General features: G+C 41.1%; 1 protein-coding gene across 2 annotated transcripts in view; it reads right to left on the reverse strand.

Annotated features, from left to right (window-relative positions):
• FNTA (farnesyltransferase, CAAX box, alpha) overlaps positions 1 to 17,463 on the reverse strand; it is a 761,420-nt gene that overhangs the window by 650,130 nt on the left and 93,827 nt on the right. For both annotated transcript variants that reach the window (XM_044059429.1, XM_044059428.1), the window contains exon 2: positions 11,974 to 12,059. In XM_044059429.1, the coding sequence (XP_043915364.1) occupies positions 11,974 to 12,059 (86 nt within the window). The remainder of the gene's footprint in view (positions 1 to 11,973; positions 12,060 to 17,463) is intronic.

A 17,463-nucleotide genomic window follows, 5' to 3' on the forward strand; every position in this document is an offset into this window, starting at 1 on the left:
ATCAGAATTATCCTTGGGCGTTCCTCTTTGATTTTCAGTAGTACCTTGTGCATCAAAGGAAGAGGTGGAAATGCATATGCTGTCAGGCCTTTCCAACTGAAGGATAGAGAGTCCACCTTCCATGCAAGTGGGTGGTATGTCCTTGTGCAGAATTTCTTGAGCTGGTGATTGAGTGGGGATGCGAATAAGTCTATTTGTGGCATTCCCCATTTCTTTGTGATGGTCTTGAAGATGTCCGGGTGTAGCATCCATTCGTGAGCATCCGAGGTAGTTCTGCTTAACATGTCTGCTAGGATGTTTTCTTTTCCCGGTACAAATATTGCCTGTAACTGGATGTTGTAGCTCAGAGCCATATTCCAAAGGTCCAGAGTCATTCTGCATAGGGGTATGAATGAGTGCCTCCCTGTTTGTTGATGTACCACATGACTGTGGTGTTGTCTGTCCTTATCATTAAATGGCCTTCTTTGAGGAATGGTCTGAAATTCTGGATTGCTAGTTTTACTGCCAGCATTTCTTTTTGATTTATGTGCAGGTGCAGCTGGTCTGGAGTCCATAATCCTTGTATGCATTTGTCCAGCATGTGTGCCCCCCAACCTAGGTCTGAGGCGTCCGTTGTGATGGTTTGGTTTGCTTGAAAGTTGTGGAAGGGCAAGCCTGGGTTTAACTGACATGCTTGAGCCCACCATAGGAACTCTTGTTTCAGGCATGGGATTAGTGGTATTTCGGTTTCTAAGCTGTGCCTGTGTGGAGACCATAAATTCTTTAGGTACCACTGTAGCTTTCTCATATGCAGTCTGGCATGGGGGACCAGGATTATGCAGGATGCCATGAAGCCCAGGGCCTGCAGTACTTTCCTTGCTGTTAGTTTGTTCTGCTTTGTTAATGCCAAGAATTAAAGAGGGAGTTGTCTTTGTTTTTCTGCAGTTAGGAATGCCATCTGTTTTACTGTGTCCAATTCCGCATCCAAGAAAGTTCTTGTTTGGGATGGTGTCAGTCTTGACTTTTTTAAATTGACTGTGTATCCCAGGGCTTGTAGTAAGCAAATGACCCTTTGTAAGTCTTTTGTCAGCTTGCTTTTGTTGTCCGCTTGTATCAGGCAGTCGTCCAGGTATGGATAAATTTGGATTCCCTGTAGCCTGCAATGAGCGATTACTGATGCCAGGCATTTTGTGAATACTCTGGGCGCAGTAGATAAGCCAAAGGGCAATGCTGAGAATTGATAATGCTCTGATCCTGCAAGAAATCTGAGGTATCTTCTGCAATTTGGTCGTATGGGAACGTGCAGGTATGCCTCCTTGAGATCTAGAGTTACCAGCCAACACTCCTTGCCCAGCATGGGAAGAAGTTGCTGTAGGGTCAGCATTTTGAATTTTGGGACAATGATGAAAGTGTTTAAGGCGGACAGGTCGAGAATAGGTCTCCAACTTTTCTCTTTTCTTGGTACTAGGAAGAGTCTGGAGTAGAATCCTTTGCCCTGTTCTGTTGGTGGTACTCTTTCCACAGCTCTCATCTTTGTTAATTGAGCTATCTGCTTTAGAGCTTCTGTTTTCTGGTTTGGAGGTAGGTTTGGCATTCCTCTTTTTACTGGTAAGGTGTGGAAGTGAAACCTGTAGCCTTGGTATATGGTCTGCAAAATCCACTTGTCTTTTGTGATATAGTGCCAATTTTTTGAAAATAAGGCTAACTTTCCGCCTAAGGGTGCTGCTATTTGTTCCCTGGTAGGTGGTGTCAGAGTCAAGTCACTGTGATTGTCCTGTTGCAGTGGCAGTGGTTGTGTCTGTAGCTCGCTGGTTATTGCCTTGCCACTGGCGTCCTCTGTAGGCACCTCCTCTGGATTGATTTCTGCCTCTGGAACGCCTATTCCTGCCTCTCTGAGATTTAGAGGAGTCTGGAAAGGACCAATTTTTGGAAGGCCAGTTCCTGCTAAACCTTGGGGGCTGAACCTGTAAGAAATCTTTAACTGTTTGTACAGATTTTGCCTTCTCTTCCATTTTCTTCATTACTTGCTGAGCAGGAGAACCAAATAGACTGGCCTTATCCATAGGAGCATCTAACAGCTTTGCTTTAACATGATCCGGCAAGACCTGTTCTTTCAACCATGCATGCCTTCTTATAACTGTGCCAGTCATGGCTGATCTAAATGAAGCCTCCAGTGCATCATAGCCACATTTTAAGGAATGGTTACTAACCTGCTGAATGTTATTCACCATTTCTAAAACATATTTCTTATCTAAGGAGTCATCAGAGGACAGTTTCTTAGTTAACTGATCAAGCATAAACTCTTGGTATTGGATCATATGAAACTGACAGTTCAAAACTCTAGCTGATAGAGTAGCAGAGGTGTAAACTTTTTTACCCCATGTCTCTAATGACCTGGATTCCCTTTCAGAAGGGAGAGGGTTTTTTGCTGAGGTCGAAGCTACTGCCTTAGGCCCCTGGGAGATAGTCTCGGGATCTGCAAGTGGGGCCTTGTATAGGTGGTGATGAGTATCCGGTACCCTGTAAAACCTATCTGGTTTGGCAGGGGCTGGAGGTAAAGTATCAGGAGCAGTGCAAACATCATTAAATGCATCGTCCACAACAGGCAGGACTGGAGGTATAGCTAAGGGCCTATGTTGCGGTAAGTGTAGAAAAGTCCTAAGCCTTTTTCTTGAATCTGAGAAATCTTGTCCCTGCCATTGGAATTGCTCTCTCATGGCATGTAAGGTTTCCCCAAAGGAAAATTCCTCTGGTGGAGAGGCAGATGGAATAGATTATTCAGCATCGGAATCTTCATAAGTAGAAAAAGGAGCCTCTGGATGGTCTGTAATGTCTGAGTCATCAGAAGAATCATCTGAGGACACTGGCTCTGGGGCTCTGCTCTAGGTCTCTTTTCTGGAGGCTGAGAGGCCCTGTCTGGGTGAGATTGGGATCCCCTAATTAAAGAGATGAGATCCTCTGCCAGAGTAAGCATTTGAGAACTGGAACTGGGCCTGTGTGAGGGGGGCTTAACAGGCACTGATTTAGCAGTTTTGGCTGCTTTAGCCCTGGCAAAGGCCTTAATAGACATGGCTGCAGGAGGCCTAGCAGCACCACGTGCTGGGGTAGAGACATCCAAAGGGATGGTGTCTGATAATTCTATAGGAACCACATTAGTAGGCAAAACTTCAGAGGCCGATTCAACTAGGGTAGCAGGAGCCTCGGTAGTAGTTATGGATTCGGCTGAAGATTGACTCGTTTGCTCGGTTTCGGCCGAAACCGAGACACTCGCGGTTTACTTAACCGTGGTTTCGGCCGAAACCGCGGACCGCGAGTGTCAGTCTTTTTCTTTGCGTTTTTTAACAATTTGAGAAGTCGGAGGATCCGACGGCATAATGTACGCAAAATCTGAGCCGAAAAACTGTTCAGCAAACTCCGACCGACGCCTAAGCGTTCGTCGGTTGAAGGAAGCACAGGCTAAACAGGCTGCTACGTCGTGGTCTGGGCCTAAACAAGGTAAACAGTAAGAGTGGAAATCTTTGAGGTATTTGTTTCCCACAAGTTAAACAGTTATTTACTTTTTCTGACATTGGCTGAGGCAAGAAAGAGTCCCCAACGGGGTACTTAGCTTTTAGAAGTCTTCGAAGTAGTATTCGGTAGTAGTAATCTCTGGATCTGACCGACCGGCACTTGCGAACAGCTTCTGCTTCGGGCGCCACGCGGCAAGAAAGACTGAGGAAAATGGCGTCGGCTGATGCCTTTATACCCGAAGACCAGCAGAAATGACGTCGGGTGAAGTGCGACACCAGCCGAGGCCAGACCCAGACTTTGGAATCCGGCCGACCGAAGGGCTGCCTGACGACAGGACAACCCTTTTGTTAGGACTGCAGATGCATCCTTGAAGGACATCAGGCACCGGTATCGAAGGTTTTGAGATGGTCAGAGCCGAAGAAGACGGAGCCAAAGAGGCAGACTTATGCTCCAAAGAGGACTTTGGGACCCTTGATTTCCTAGGGTTGCTCTGATTACCCAATGGTGAAGAAGGAACAGAGTGGGATCTCTTTTTGTCCTTAGAAGGAGGGGTTGAGACCTCCATCACAGAAATGGCCTTTGAGAAGGGAGACTTCAGTAACCCTTTCAGAATGAGTTTATTTTTGCGCACATTACGAGTGCGTTGACGGACACCGACAAATGTCACACGGAGGCTGCACCGAAAGGTGGGGCACTCCCAAACAGTAAATACACAGCCATCATGAGAATCACTGTTTGGTAACTTGCCCTTACATGAAGTATAATGTTTAAAACCTGAAGTATCTTTCTTATCCAACATTTTGATAGAAGAAAACACCACAGGCAAACTGTATAATCCAACTATAATAACGTCAACTCTGTTAAAAAAAAAAAAAGTCACAAATATAACAATACACTGGTATGTACAAAAAGTAAGGGAAACACCTGAATAAAAGTCAAAGCTAATAGGTTAAACAGGAGAGACAGTACCAACTATGGAATTGAAGAAATACCACAAGTGTATGGGTGGAAAGGCCGTACCAACAATGGTACTTGAAACTTTACCAACGGTAACAACGGGTAGAGAGGAAAAACAAGGTTAGACAGAAAAGACACTAGCAATACTAATCGCTTAATAAAATATTAAGATATCCAAATTTTTCACACAAATATCAAAAAAGTTCCACTTAGCTGAGAGCTCGGTCGAAATGCGGCTTTATGGCTATGCAGCAAACTAGATTGGAAGTAACATGGAGAAGGGCATTCTGGGTAGAAACTTAGCTCGAGAGTTTTTTGGCTGGCACGGGCTTGGTAAAAGGGTCTTGGAACCGAACCCATCAGTGATGAATGGAAAGAAGATGAACAATATCAGATCAAAGATTTGGTTGAGGTTTTTGGTGAGCGACCATTGTATGTGTATAAAAAAGATGTTAGTTTTAAACATGTGTTACAAAAAGATGAAACAAAAGTTTTACCATTTAACATGAACAAAGAAAGAGGGACATTACATGTCATGGGTGTTCAGTTTGCAGATTTATTTATGAAGGTCCATCTACAGTTTTGTCACATTTACCATTTACAGTAAAGGCTACTGGAAGATTTCATTGTGGTTCCATAGTAGTATACAGTGGGGTTTCTTCCAGATGCAATTGCCCAGTAGACGTCTCCATGAAAGAACACTTGTATGCCATCAAGTCTCAGGAAAACAACAATGCTTTGTTCAAACACAGAACTGTACATGGAAAATATAAAAAGTTTTACTTTGCTGTATTGGAACAGGTCAATTATGACAAGAGGGGTTGTGATTTTAAAAATCAAGTAGAGAAAAGAAAAGTTCAATAACAAATAAGGTTGAAGGCAGATTCTCTACCTGGTTTAAATGAACATGTTAAAGTGTTTAAGGGATAGAAAATCAAACAGGTACAAAATTAATTAATGAAGGTGGAGTATACTAATAATATTGTGCTAATTATGACAACATAACTGATGTTATTTTATTGGCTGTAATAAGAATTGAATGTATAAAAGGTGTTTGATTTTAGCTGATTTTATATGTTTTCTGATGAAGTTTTACAAAAGCAGGCATTAAAAGAAATTACACTAATTGTATTCCTTCTGAGTCCTTTGCGCTTTAAGGGTGCTTTTATTTTATAAGTGTTTTGGTTTGTGTACACTTCGGACGCAGTAGTGGGTTTCTCAGTATTTTTAATATTAAAATTGTAGGATTTACAACAAAAAAGGCAATTATTTTTTTAAAGTTATAGTTGTACAATTTAAACGGAGTGTAGATTTCTGAGAAAGATGTCACAGGAGAGTAGAAAAAGGATATGAAGCGGAGTAATGGAGGAAGGAGGTGGAGAGTACTTGACGAGAGAGATGGCAGCACCCAACTGACTAGCAAACAAAATCTAATGGACAGAATTCAGAAGTGCAATAATTAGCGGAAACTCCCATTTAACAAAAACACACTTTAAAAAGTAATAACAGCACAAATGGTAACAGAAGGAGAAATTGCACTTCCACCACATGAAACTCTGCACATCAGTACACTGACTGTATTTTCAGAATGAAGAGCATAATTCAATTAAAGACTTATCTGGCCGACTGAGCACAAATTTTTACAAAGCAAGAATTTAGGCCCAGTAGATGAAGCCATTTATAATATTTGCCCTGGCTCCAAAAGAGTTGCTCTCAGTGTAAACTGCCCCAATTCCGAAAGACTTGCTTAGTGCAAGTCTCATCTGCACCATCTTACACCAGGGACCAGATTCCAAAAGACCTGCTCTCAGTTTAAGTGGTCACTTTTTTCTAGCTGGAAGCTGTGAACTACAACAGAACTCAGGTAGCCACATGTACCACAGCTGTTGTCAATTTAATGAGAAGGCTGGTATCAAGCATTTTAATTTCCTTAATACAACAAGCATCTGTGTTTGCACTTAATCATACAGATACAAAACAAGAACCACGAGTAAATTAGGATTACAAATCAAAAGTAATTTAAAACATGCTTGGCCAACTACAAACTTCCCTACCAAATTCATCCATAAGAAAAGTGAAACTTTCACTCTCTTCTTTTACCCACTGCAATAACAAGTTTAAATAGTTGGCAAGGTGGGAATATTACTTTCCAATAGGTCTTTCGGTCATTCTGCTTTACATAAAATACTCCAAGAGCTGTTGCAGACCCTATTGCCCATTTTTAATGGATATCTTACTTTTTTCTCTTTCGCTCATTCAGCAGCCAGTTTAAATGGATCGTATTTATCAGATGAGCCACTGGCACAGACATTAACGACAACGCACCCAGGACAACTATATTACAGTACTAGTAGAGATAAAGGTGGCTTCATTTACAGAGGTACTGCATTAAAAAAAATAGCGTGAACTGGAAGAGAGCTGGCAGGTGACTAAGTCACTCATTCCATGTCTGAAATGTGCTGCACAAAAGAGTGCTGAATAGTCAGCTATTCCAAAGAATTACAATAGGCACACGCAGCCATGTAGTTGACAAACAAAGCTGTATACAATGGTATTGTGAAGAATTAAGAAAATGGAGTACATATGTCAGCAGCAAATCACAAAATAAATCAGCAGGTGTTGTGCGTGTGTGTGTGTGTGTGTGTGTGTGTGTGTGTGTGTGTGTGTGTGTGCGTGTGTGTATGTATGCGAGATACACAACAAAGTACGTGTGACATAGTACAGACATTAAACACTCACATATTACACATTCTACTCGGGGAGTAATTGCAAATGTTCAGTTGCGATCAGTGTACTACCCTAGTAAACAAATGCAAAATAAAAGAAAATGAAACACACGCATACAAAGCACAGATGTATATACTGGTCTACTACACATGATTGAAATTTCATATGGCTGAGACCAGAACATCAAAAATTCAAAACACTCAATACTCATTTGAGTGAAACTCATAACACTGACACATTAAAGTAAGAGGTATATGCCCTTTTCCCCCACTGTAGTGCAATCCTGGAGTTTATATATATATATATATATATATATATATATATATATATATATATATATATATATATATATTAGTTGGGGGGGTGCGGGGCACAGTCCCCCACATACATTTTAAAACATACAGATAGATACTTAGAACTGCAATGAATAACTCTTTGCAGAAGACAATATGTACCTAAACTATGTGGGGGGCTACGCCCACCACACCCCCACACACCCCCTAACTATATACACTAACTCCAGGATTGCACTACAGTGAGGAAAAGGGCATATACCTCTTACTTTAATGTGTCAGAGTTATGAGTTTCAGTCAAATGAGTTTTCAGTGTTTTGAACTTTAGATGTTCTGGTCTCAGTCAAATGAATGTCAGTCATATGAAATTTCGATCATGTGTAATGGACCCATATATACTTGTATGAATATGTATGCATGTACACAACCCTATCTAGTTTGCAAGTGGGCATATGAATTTGTGCATGTATAAACATATATGGGTTTAGGGCAGTGAGTTGAATGACCTATTACGTCATCTTTTAGGTGGACAGGTGTGCAAGTTTTACATCTCCAGGTAGTGGGAATATTCCCTTTCCCCAGGGACTGCGTGATCTTGTAGTTAGTATATATAATTAGCAGGGAGTGTGGGGGATGTAGCCCCCCCACATGGGCTGTGGAGGGGTCCCTCCTCCCCCACGCAAACACACTTGCATCTCCGGGGTAACCCCAGTAACATGTGCAGAAGTGTCAACTATCCTGTTTTGATGTAAAATTATCAATATTGATGTTGGATTGCAGCAAAAAAAGAAAATCAGAAAAAGCTGAAAACAGAGATAAAAAGGGAAAATAGTGAAACTAGTGAACCAGGTTAACAGCTTTCATTATCTGAGAAAGGCCAGTGGGGAGACGGGAAGGTTGAATGAGGAGGTTAAAGTCAAAATCAGAGGGGTTGCAGGCAACTGGAACACAGTGTCAGGTAAAGTGTGTAACAGAAGAATATGAAATAATCTGAAAAGTAAGGTGTACAAAACAGCAGTATGACCAGTACTACTGTACGGTACAGAAACCTGTACAGTGAATGTAAAGCAGGACGAGGAAGCTAGAGGTGATGGCGAAGAACTGCTTGAAACAGGTGATTGGATGCACAATGGGGGACAGACAAAGAAATGAGGACATCAGAGCAGAAATCCAAGTGCAGAGAAGGGCAAACAGAAGAGATTATGGTGGTGTAGGTGTGTGTCATGCAGAGAAGTAGAAGACAATCTGGCAAGGGAAATTTGAGACAGGAAGAAGGAAAAAGGGAATAAGGGCATCCAGCAAAGAGATGGATGAATTGTGCGAGAGAAGGCCTGAGACTGTCAGGCATTACAGCCAAAGGGAGAAGAGCGGCACTGAATCTAGAGAGATGACAATGGTTGATGCGACACCCCAAACCCATGAAAAAAATGGGAAAAAGCACTCTGATGATGACAACTAATGATCAACTAAGAAGAAACTTGAACAGCAGTGCATACTCTGAATGGATATCAGTTTATGAAAATGGTGTATGCAAAGAAAAACAATGTACAGCAAACATTAAATAAATATACACAGCACACCCAGTGACAAAAGAGAAGGATTAATAGTTATTGTTCAGCATAATACAAATGTCCTCAATCCACAAAGTAACTCTGCATAACATTTCCCAACCCTCCAGGGTCCAAAAATTATGTGCCCCCTTATGAGGGGGCAAATTTACATGTGCTCCCCATAACATGAAAACCTATATAAAACCAGTAATTGCTACAGTTTCAGACACTCATTTTTTTCTGACAGCCTTTCACACACTTCTGAGGGCTGACAAGAGGTATGCCCTTCACATTCCCCAAGGTCAATAAAACATTTAATACACTAGAAATGTTTAAGAATACATAAGATCACATACATAAGGGCTTCCAATTTTCCTCCAGTGGTGGCATAACCAACAGTGAATGCTCATTATAGCTTGTCTCCATTACAATACAGTTCAGACTCACTACATATTTTCAGTATAGTTTGCTCAGGATGCAGACAATTGGAAATTGACTTTTTAAAGAGATGAACATGGAACATGATCAATAATTCCAAAAAAAAAAAAATCACTTCTTAAGAACTGCTGGCAATGAGTTCTTACTCTGCACTGAAGAATATATTCTGCATTTTGACTTACTAAAGTTTCATTTCAAATAAACTTTATATCTGACAACTAATGCTGGAGAATCATCCACTCTTAGGGCTGATAATCATGTTCGGTGGGCTTTGATATTTTTAGACAATTTATGGCCTAACAAAATACATGCTCAATCCACATTACCATTTTTGTTGTTGTTTTTTTGAGTGTCATCCAAGACTTTGAAGGAATGAAAGAAAGAAAATGAAGAGTCCCAAGTCCTGATGTTAGGCCTTGCTTCTGGAGTGGAAAATCCAGTCATAAGAGTGAGCTTCTCAGAACATAACAGCCAGAAGGTGGTTAGTATCGTGTGAACTCGCATTTTCTTTGGCAATACTGGCCACATTTGGGTATTCAATCAGTTTAAAATGAAAACAATACTAAAACATGTAAGAGATGAATATTTTCTGCTTCCTCTTCAATGATTTAGTAGTGGAAAACAAAACCACAGGTCTGCCTCTGCTTCCTCTACCAACACTGGTAGAACTTCTATACGAGGTAGCACTCTTAGCCTGATAAATCATATGAAATATTCCCCAGTAAAAGCTCTATAATCATTTTAATGAATGCCACTGACGTTAGCTGTCTAAAGGCAAGACAGACATAAGTTTATGTACTGACAAAAGGTCAGACTTCTGTACTGCATACACTGGGTCATTCTCCAAGAAATGGAAATATTTTGGCAATATAAACGTACATTCTGAAATATTACACGCAAGCAATGAATGATGCATATTTGAATGGTCTTCTCAACTAACCATGCCACTGTATGATTTAAACCTCTCACAGCCTGGTTGGAAGCAATCAACCTACCCTTTTATGATCTCTCCATTAAAAAGGCAGCGTCTTCATTTTCACTACCCTCCCTTTGGTGGTTTAATGTTTATCCCCTAAAGTGGGATATAAAAAAGAAGCCATTATCCTCTTATGTAATCTTCATTTCCAGCACCATAACAGTGCCTGAAAAAATATCTAGATTTCACCAATTCAACAACTGTAATTTTGTCTGCACAAAAGGTGTAATGCTTTTGCTCTAACTTCAGAAAATGTATTTAAGCTCTTACATTTGATATTGTTCATTATACCCAGTCAGGAATAACTCTACTAAAGTGTCAACCAAATGAATAAAAAAAAGTTGTTTTGCACAGAGGACAAGCCCTCCCTGCACCGCCCATGTGGAAGGACTTCGCTCCACCATCTCCTTACTTTGCTATACCAACAGAGCTGCGCAAAAAAAAAAAAACTTTGAATCCCAATGCACAAACAGACCACATCAGCAGTAATACCCTGTAACGAACAGTCATTAGTGAGTTTTACATTGGGGAAGGGTACAAGTTGAAACCTCATCTACTTCACACTCATCCAAGTGGAAAAGTCCACTAACAAATGTTGACTCCTTGGGAGCTTCCAAACAGGGCAAGCATCAAACAAGAAAAACCCTCAGTGTACACTACAACAGAAGCACTTGACAACAAACCCTATGAATATTTTGCTCCTGTAAGGTGTAAGATTTGAGTTTTTAATGAAAAACAGTGGTATTAGGAAAAACGGGGAAAATGCTATCTGCTAAACAAATAAGCACATAAAGCAATATTTTTAGCAAACAATGGAAGTGTTAAAGAAACATGAGAAAAGAAAAATTTAAATAATATCTATCTGCTAAAGAATCAATGTCAGAAAAGTCAGACATTTAAACCATGATGCAAACAGGAGACAAAGATTCAACTAGCATGCAAATGTAGACACACTGATGATGATTACACACAGGCTCAAGCTGCTGCATTATACACTGGCATATCAGAGTTTGGCTTCATAAAAAGGTGACCAGACACCAATACTCCCTATAGCTAGAAGACCCATATGTAAGTAAATGAGTGAATACTCCATAAAGTTATATATGTTGTTCTAGGGGTCCATGGGATGCAAGGAACAGGACAACTGTTCACAGTCACACAGGATATACACACTGTAGCCTAGAGGTTCATGCCCAAGTCCATTGCATCTGCAAAACACATATATTAACGTTCTGATTGAAAACATTAATCTGCAACGAGCAGACATTGAGCAATATTTAACACTTCCTTCCTGGGCACATGCCACAGGCTCACCTCTTTAAAAAAAAAAAAAAAAAAAAAGAAAGAAAAAAAAAATTCCCTTTTATCCCAGCTCCCTTTCAAACTGTGACTGCACTCAATTTCTCGCATTTTCTAGTTAAAATTTGTACATTCAAGCCACTTTTGAGAAGTTGCACTTTACCTTCGTCAAAAGGCTAATGAGCAATATCCAATAAGGCAAAACAAGAATTTAAAAGCAAGTATAAATAATAAAAGGATTTACATTTTTCGGAGTAAGCAATTTGAACTACAGGGTTTGGACCATCGTCTTGCGGTACTGGTGTGACATCCTCCCACTCTTTTCTATCCCTAGAAAAGTAAAAAAAAAACATTATAAGCAACTGAAAGCAAGCTATTAATCTCAAATGTCAAGTCACCCTTTTAAAGGCATTTCAATCACCAGCATAAAAGGCATATTACTCAAGAATGAAGATCAAAGCACAACGCAATATACCTATTGTCCCCTCAGATACTTAATTTCAGTTATCGCCTAACTGAAGCAACTTTTTACCTCAAGTCAGAGCAAAGCCAGTTTTAAAGGAGTTTAACACTTAAAAGTTGAACTATACTATTGTCCACTATATTCACCCACCAAAGACGACTTAAGATTGCCAAGAAACTACTTAATGCATGTGTCACTGCAAATAATCAGATTCTCAGCAGGGCTTCAGATTCTCAGCAGGGTTTCAGAAGTCAGCAGTACAAGTACTATCTTGCTGAGATTTTTTTTTTCCATAAAAATAGCCACTTTTGTCACAAACCTCACAAAAGGCACTTCATAGTTCCAAGTACAGACAAACTTACAGGGCAACTAGAGGCACTGGTTTGGAGACTACAGCTGATCAATGACAATACTTGAACCATATCACTGGGAGGGGCTTTATTTTGACTGTTTCTAGGTAAAAGTAATTTCCAGCCTGCCTGGCAGTGGTTGAACTATACTATTGTTCACTATATTCATCCACCAAAGACGACTTAAGATTGCCAAGAAAAGTACAGTTGTGTACACTTACCATAAATGTAGATGTTCGAGTGTATTCACTGTTGCAGTCATTACACTTGGGTTATCCTGCTGGCAGGCTACCCTCAGTCAGCCTGAATTCCAAAGTCTAGGTCCAGTGTCGGTTGCTGTCACCTCTTCCCTGACGTCAGTGCGCCAGAGGTATAAAAGATGCAGCCGACGCCATTTTCTTCAGTTTTTCTTGACCCAGATGTCAGGTGCCTCCAAAAGGGTAGGATAAAAAAAATATGCCAATAAAATATGCATGCACCAAAATATATTATACCTTCATTTACAGGCAAATACACCACATAGGTTGTATAGATTAGAGAAGTGCAGATAAGTTCCAGCAAAGAAATGGGGGATGGTGGGTGGGTAACCTGGACTGCAACAGTGAATACACTCGTACATAACTGTACTATGTTCTTCGTGTTTCACTGTTGCAGTCATCACACTTGGGTTGAATCCCAAAGCTATGGTTGGGAGGCTGGAGTTAATAGGTTCATACTAGGCCATCTGCCCTAGGGCATTTATAAGCCTAGCCAGAGTGTGTTTGGCTTTCGCCACCCATTTTAAATTAATTTTGCTATGCCCTTTTTCGAGGTTAGTATACTGTGCCTCTGTCTAACAGTGACACAGAAGTGATACCTGGGGTAAACCTACGATCCCCCATCCACTCATCAAGATTCCTCTTGAAGAGAGTCAATGAGGGACTCTGCCTAAGCTGGACTGGGATTTTATTCCAGAGTGAAGGGAGCCTCTGGGTTATGAATCTGTCCCTCCAGCATGTCCTATTTATTCCAGTGCTGAGGTTCAAGTCTCTCGAGCGCGTAGCTCAATGGATTTTCTGAGGTGCAGCATGTCCATTAATTCCGGGTTGGACATGGCTTTATACGTCAGGCACAGATCGCCTCTGAGTAGGCAGTGTGCCACTGAGTAGAGCTGGAGTTTCTTTAACCGGGCAGCATATGGCATCTGTTTGAGCCCTTTGATCCTCTTGGTGAGGTACTTTTGGGGTCTTTCCAGTTGCTGCAGGTGTCTGGTAAGGTACATCCCAAAAGGGGCATTGTACTCAATTATGGACCTGATGAGGGATGAGTAAAGAGGCACGATGACCTCCCCTGATCTAGATGTGAATCCCTTCATGATTAGGTGGGCTATATAAAATGTTTTTCTAACCACTTTGGCCACGTGGTTGTCAAATGAGAGATTGCTATCAACTTGGGTCCCCAGGTCTCTAATCACTTCTTCCGTACTTAATGGATTACCACCTATGTGTAATTTGTGGGCACTTTGTTTTTGCCAAAGGGGATGACTATACACTTTTTGGCGTTTAGCTTGAGGCCATGGCTCTGGCACCAGTTGTCTGTTTCTATGAGGCCCTTTTGGAGGATGCTTGTGTCGGCTGGAGAGTCGATTATAGCGCCCAGTTTGCAGTCATCTGCAAACTTGGTCAGCCACAGTCCTTCCGTGTTGGCCTGTACCTCCAAGAAATGTATACCGAACAGGAGAGGTCCCAGGACTGAGCCTTGTGGGACGCCACTTGTAACTGGTTTGGAGTCTGACATGGCTCCAGCAATTCTAAACATGTGGGTTCTGTCCTTGAGCCAGTTTGCAACCCATCTAGTGACATAGGGGTTTATATTTAAGATGGTGAGCTTATCTATAATGCCTGAGTGGGGTATTGTATCGAAGACTTTTGCGAGGTCCAGGTAGGCTGTGTGGACCACCTTCCCCTCGTTAATGGCCTTGGTGACTGTTTCAAAAAAATCGACCAGGTTTAAGGGGCAGGATCTGCCCTTAAAGTTGAACTGGGTAGGATCCAGTGTCTGTAGGTCCCAAAATATCTTTTTTTATGAGGTCCATGATGATCCTTTCCATAGCTTTGCAGACCAAGCTAGTCAGGCTTATGGGGTGATAGTTTCCAGGATCTGTTGAGGCACCACCTTTGTGGAGAGGGACCACTGTTGCTGTATGCCACTCTTTGACTACATATCCTGTGGTAAGGCTGAGATTGAACAGTAGTTTTATGTTTGGGTTTAGCTCTTCTTGGAGTTCATGTAGGACGCAGCCTGGGACACTGTCTGGTCCCATTGATGCTGTGTTTTTTGCTTTGGAGAGGGCGGCTCTTACCAGAGCATCTGAGATGTCAGGGGGGCAGCACTCTGCTGGGATAGATATTTGCCCTTTTGGTGGGGGGGGGGGGGTTTGCGCTGAACCTGTCAGCTAGGATGTTGGCAATGTCTGTGCATTCGGTGTATTTTTTGTCATTTTGGACTAATTCTGAGCATATCTGGGAATTCCCACCCAGATACCTAACATTACTAAAGAAATCCTTGTGATTATCCTTAGTGTCCTGTGCAATTTTTCTCTTGAAGTTGGCCTTCGATTTTATGAGTGCCCGTAGTTTTTTGCCAATGCTGATCAGAGATGCCTTCCCTTTTTGGGATTTTGCTTTATCATGTAGTAGCTTCCTCCTTCTACTGTATAGTTTGTTTATGGCTGGGGTCCACCAGACAGGACGTCTGCCTTTGGAGGATTGGGTCTTGGTTTTATTTGGGATTGCATGATCCATGCATTTCTGAAGGTGTTCATAGAATGTTTTATAAAGGATTCTGCGGTCAGGGCCGTATTTTCCACAGGCCCGGGGGCATTGAAGGATTCCACCTCGGTTTTGAGGAGTGTGAAATTTGCTTTAGAGAAGTTTTTCACTGTGGTTTTCTGGGCAGGGGCTGGGGTCGGGACGTGAATATCCAGTAAGATTAGTTTATGGTTAGTTTATTAATATAGCATTAGGAGCAGCTATGAGGCCCTGCAGAACTGCAGTGGCAAAGTCTGCCCTGGATTTAGAGTAGAGTGGTAAATGATAGTGCTTTGTAAAGGTGTGCACTGAACTCCAGGTAGCAGCCTCTAAAATGTCTTTGGTTGGTACTCCCCTGGGGAAGGCTGCTGAAGTGGCTGCTGCTCTGGTTGAATGTGGCCTAATGCCCTTAGGCACTGGCTTACCATGTTGCGAATAGCAGAAACGAATGCAGTGGCCTATCCACCTAGAAATAGTCAGCTTTGAGATAGCCTTTCGTTGTGATCCTGCAGCATATGCCACTAGTAGTTGCTCCATCTTTCTGAAAGCTTTGGTTCTGTTCAAGTAGAAGCGTAGTTGTCTGTGTATGTCCAAAGAATGCAGAATTCTCTCCCCCTTATTCTGTGGGTTTGGATAAAAAAGTAGGCAGATGAATAGCTTGGTTAAGGGCCCCACTGGACACTACCTTAGGCATAAATGTCGGGTTTGCCCTCAGAGAAACCCTGTCTGTATAAAAAATTTAATAGGTCCCACAGCCATGAATGCCTGTAGCTCTGAGACTCGTCTTGCAGAAATTATTGCTGGGAGCAGAGCTGTTTTCAAAGATAAAAACTTTATATCAGCTGTAATGGCTGGCTCAAAAGGAGGCAGGGTGAGTTTTTCCAAGACATAACTGAGGTCCCATGCAGGTGTTGGTGATCTCCTTGGAGGCCTTAAGTTTTTGGCTCCTCTGAGGTACTGCCTTAACAAAGGATGAGAAAAGATTGGTGGCTCTGTATTGTAATGAGCCGAGTCCACAGCAGAGAAATGACAGGCTGCAGCAAACTGTAGTTTGAAGTCTTTTAATAACCTTTAAAACCCAAAAAACATCGAATATCTCAAGCGCTTTCGCCTGGTTCCTACCAGGCTTTATCAAGATAAAAACATAAAGTAATGCCCTTAAATACAATAACCATTGGTCACATGGTGTTTTTTTAATTGCTTCAATTTAAGTTAATTAATCAGTCAGAATTACTTCAATTGAATTCCTTTAAAAAACAAATGTTAAAAACCTCACCCACATTTTTGCATTGCAAAATGTTTAACAAGCCATATACTTACAAAAAAACAATACATTAATACCAAAATATTTTCAGACACATTGTTCACTATTAAAAAACATTATTTCAACCATATTATATTAATGTTCTATCTATAAAATTCAAAAAATATATATATAATATATATATAACCATATATAACACTATAGTTTCGCTTTACGTAGTTTGAGCACACTTGAAATACTAATGCTGTCATTTAAACCTGGGGACCTAGCTGCGTCTAATTTTAATTGCCATATAAGTTCTCTATATTCCACATTTATATTCTATAAAGCTGGTGAACAATCTACAAAAAGAAGTGATGGCTAACAGAGTTAATGCATTTCCCTCTACTGGGCACAGGTTTGTTACCCAATGTGCAGGGTAGGCAGGAAAAACAATTTGATGGGCATAGTAGCTTTGTCTACACCTATACTAGGGACGCTGCGCAGTTGGAACAAATTGGTTTGAAATACTGGCCTGTTGTGACCCTTCAGGAGAATTTTCATAACATTATTCCACAGAAATCAAGTTTTGTAAAAAAGAGGGACATGAATTTGAAGGGTCTTTTTGAAAGTAAAAATCATCTTTCAACTAATTTTGCTGTTGTTTCGAAAATAGGCACACATAAGTGTGGTGCCTGTAGACAGTGTTCTCTGATTATTAATGATAGTGTATATATATCTTCAAGGAACTTTAAGGTCCATACAACTGGATATTATAATTGTGCAACCAAGGGTGTGGTTTACATGGGGATCTGTGTTCTATGTTGGAGTTTTTATATAGGGAAGACAGAAAGGCCTTTAAGGCGAAGAATTTATGAACATGTAAACG

Source organism: Protopterus annectens, chromosome 17.part0, assembly GCF_019279795.1.
Source record: "Protopterus annectens isolate FY-2018-M chromosome 17.part0, PAN1.0, whole genome shotgun sequence".
Classification (NCBI taxonomy): Eukaryota; Metazoa; Chordata; order Ceratodontiformes; family Protopteridae; genus Protopterus; species Protopterus annectens.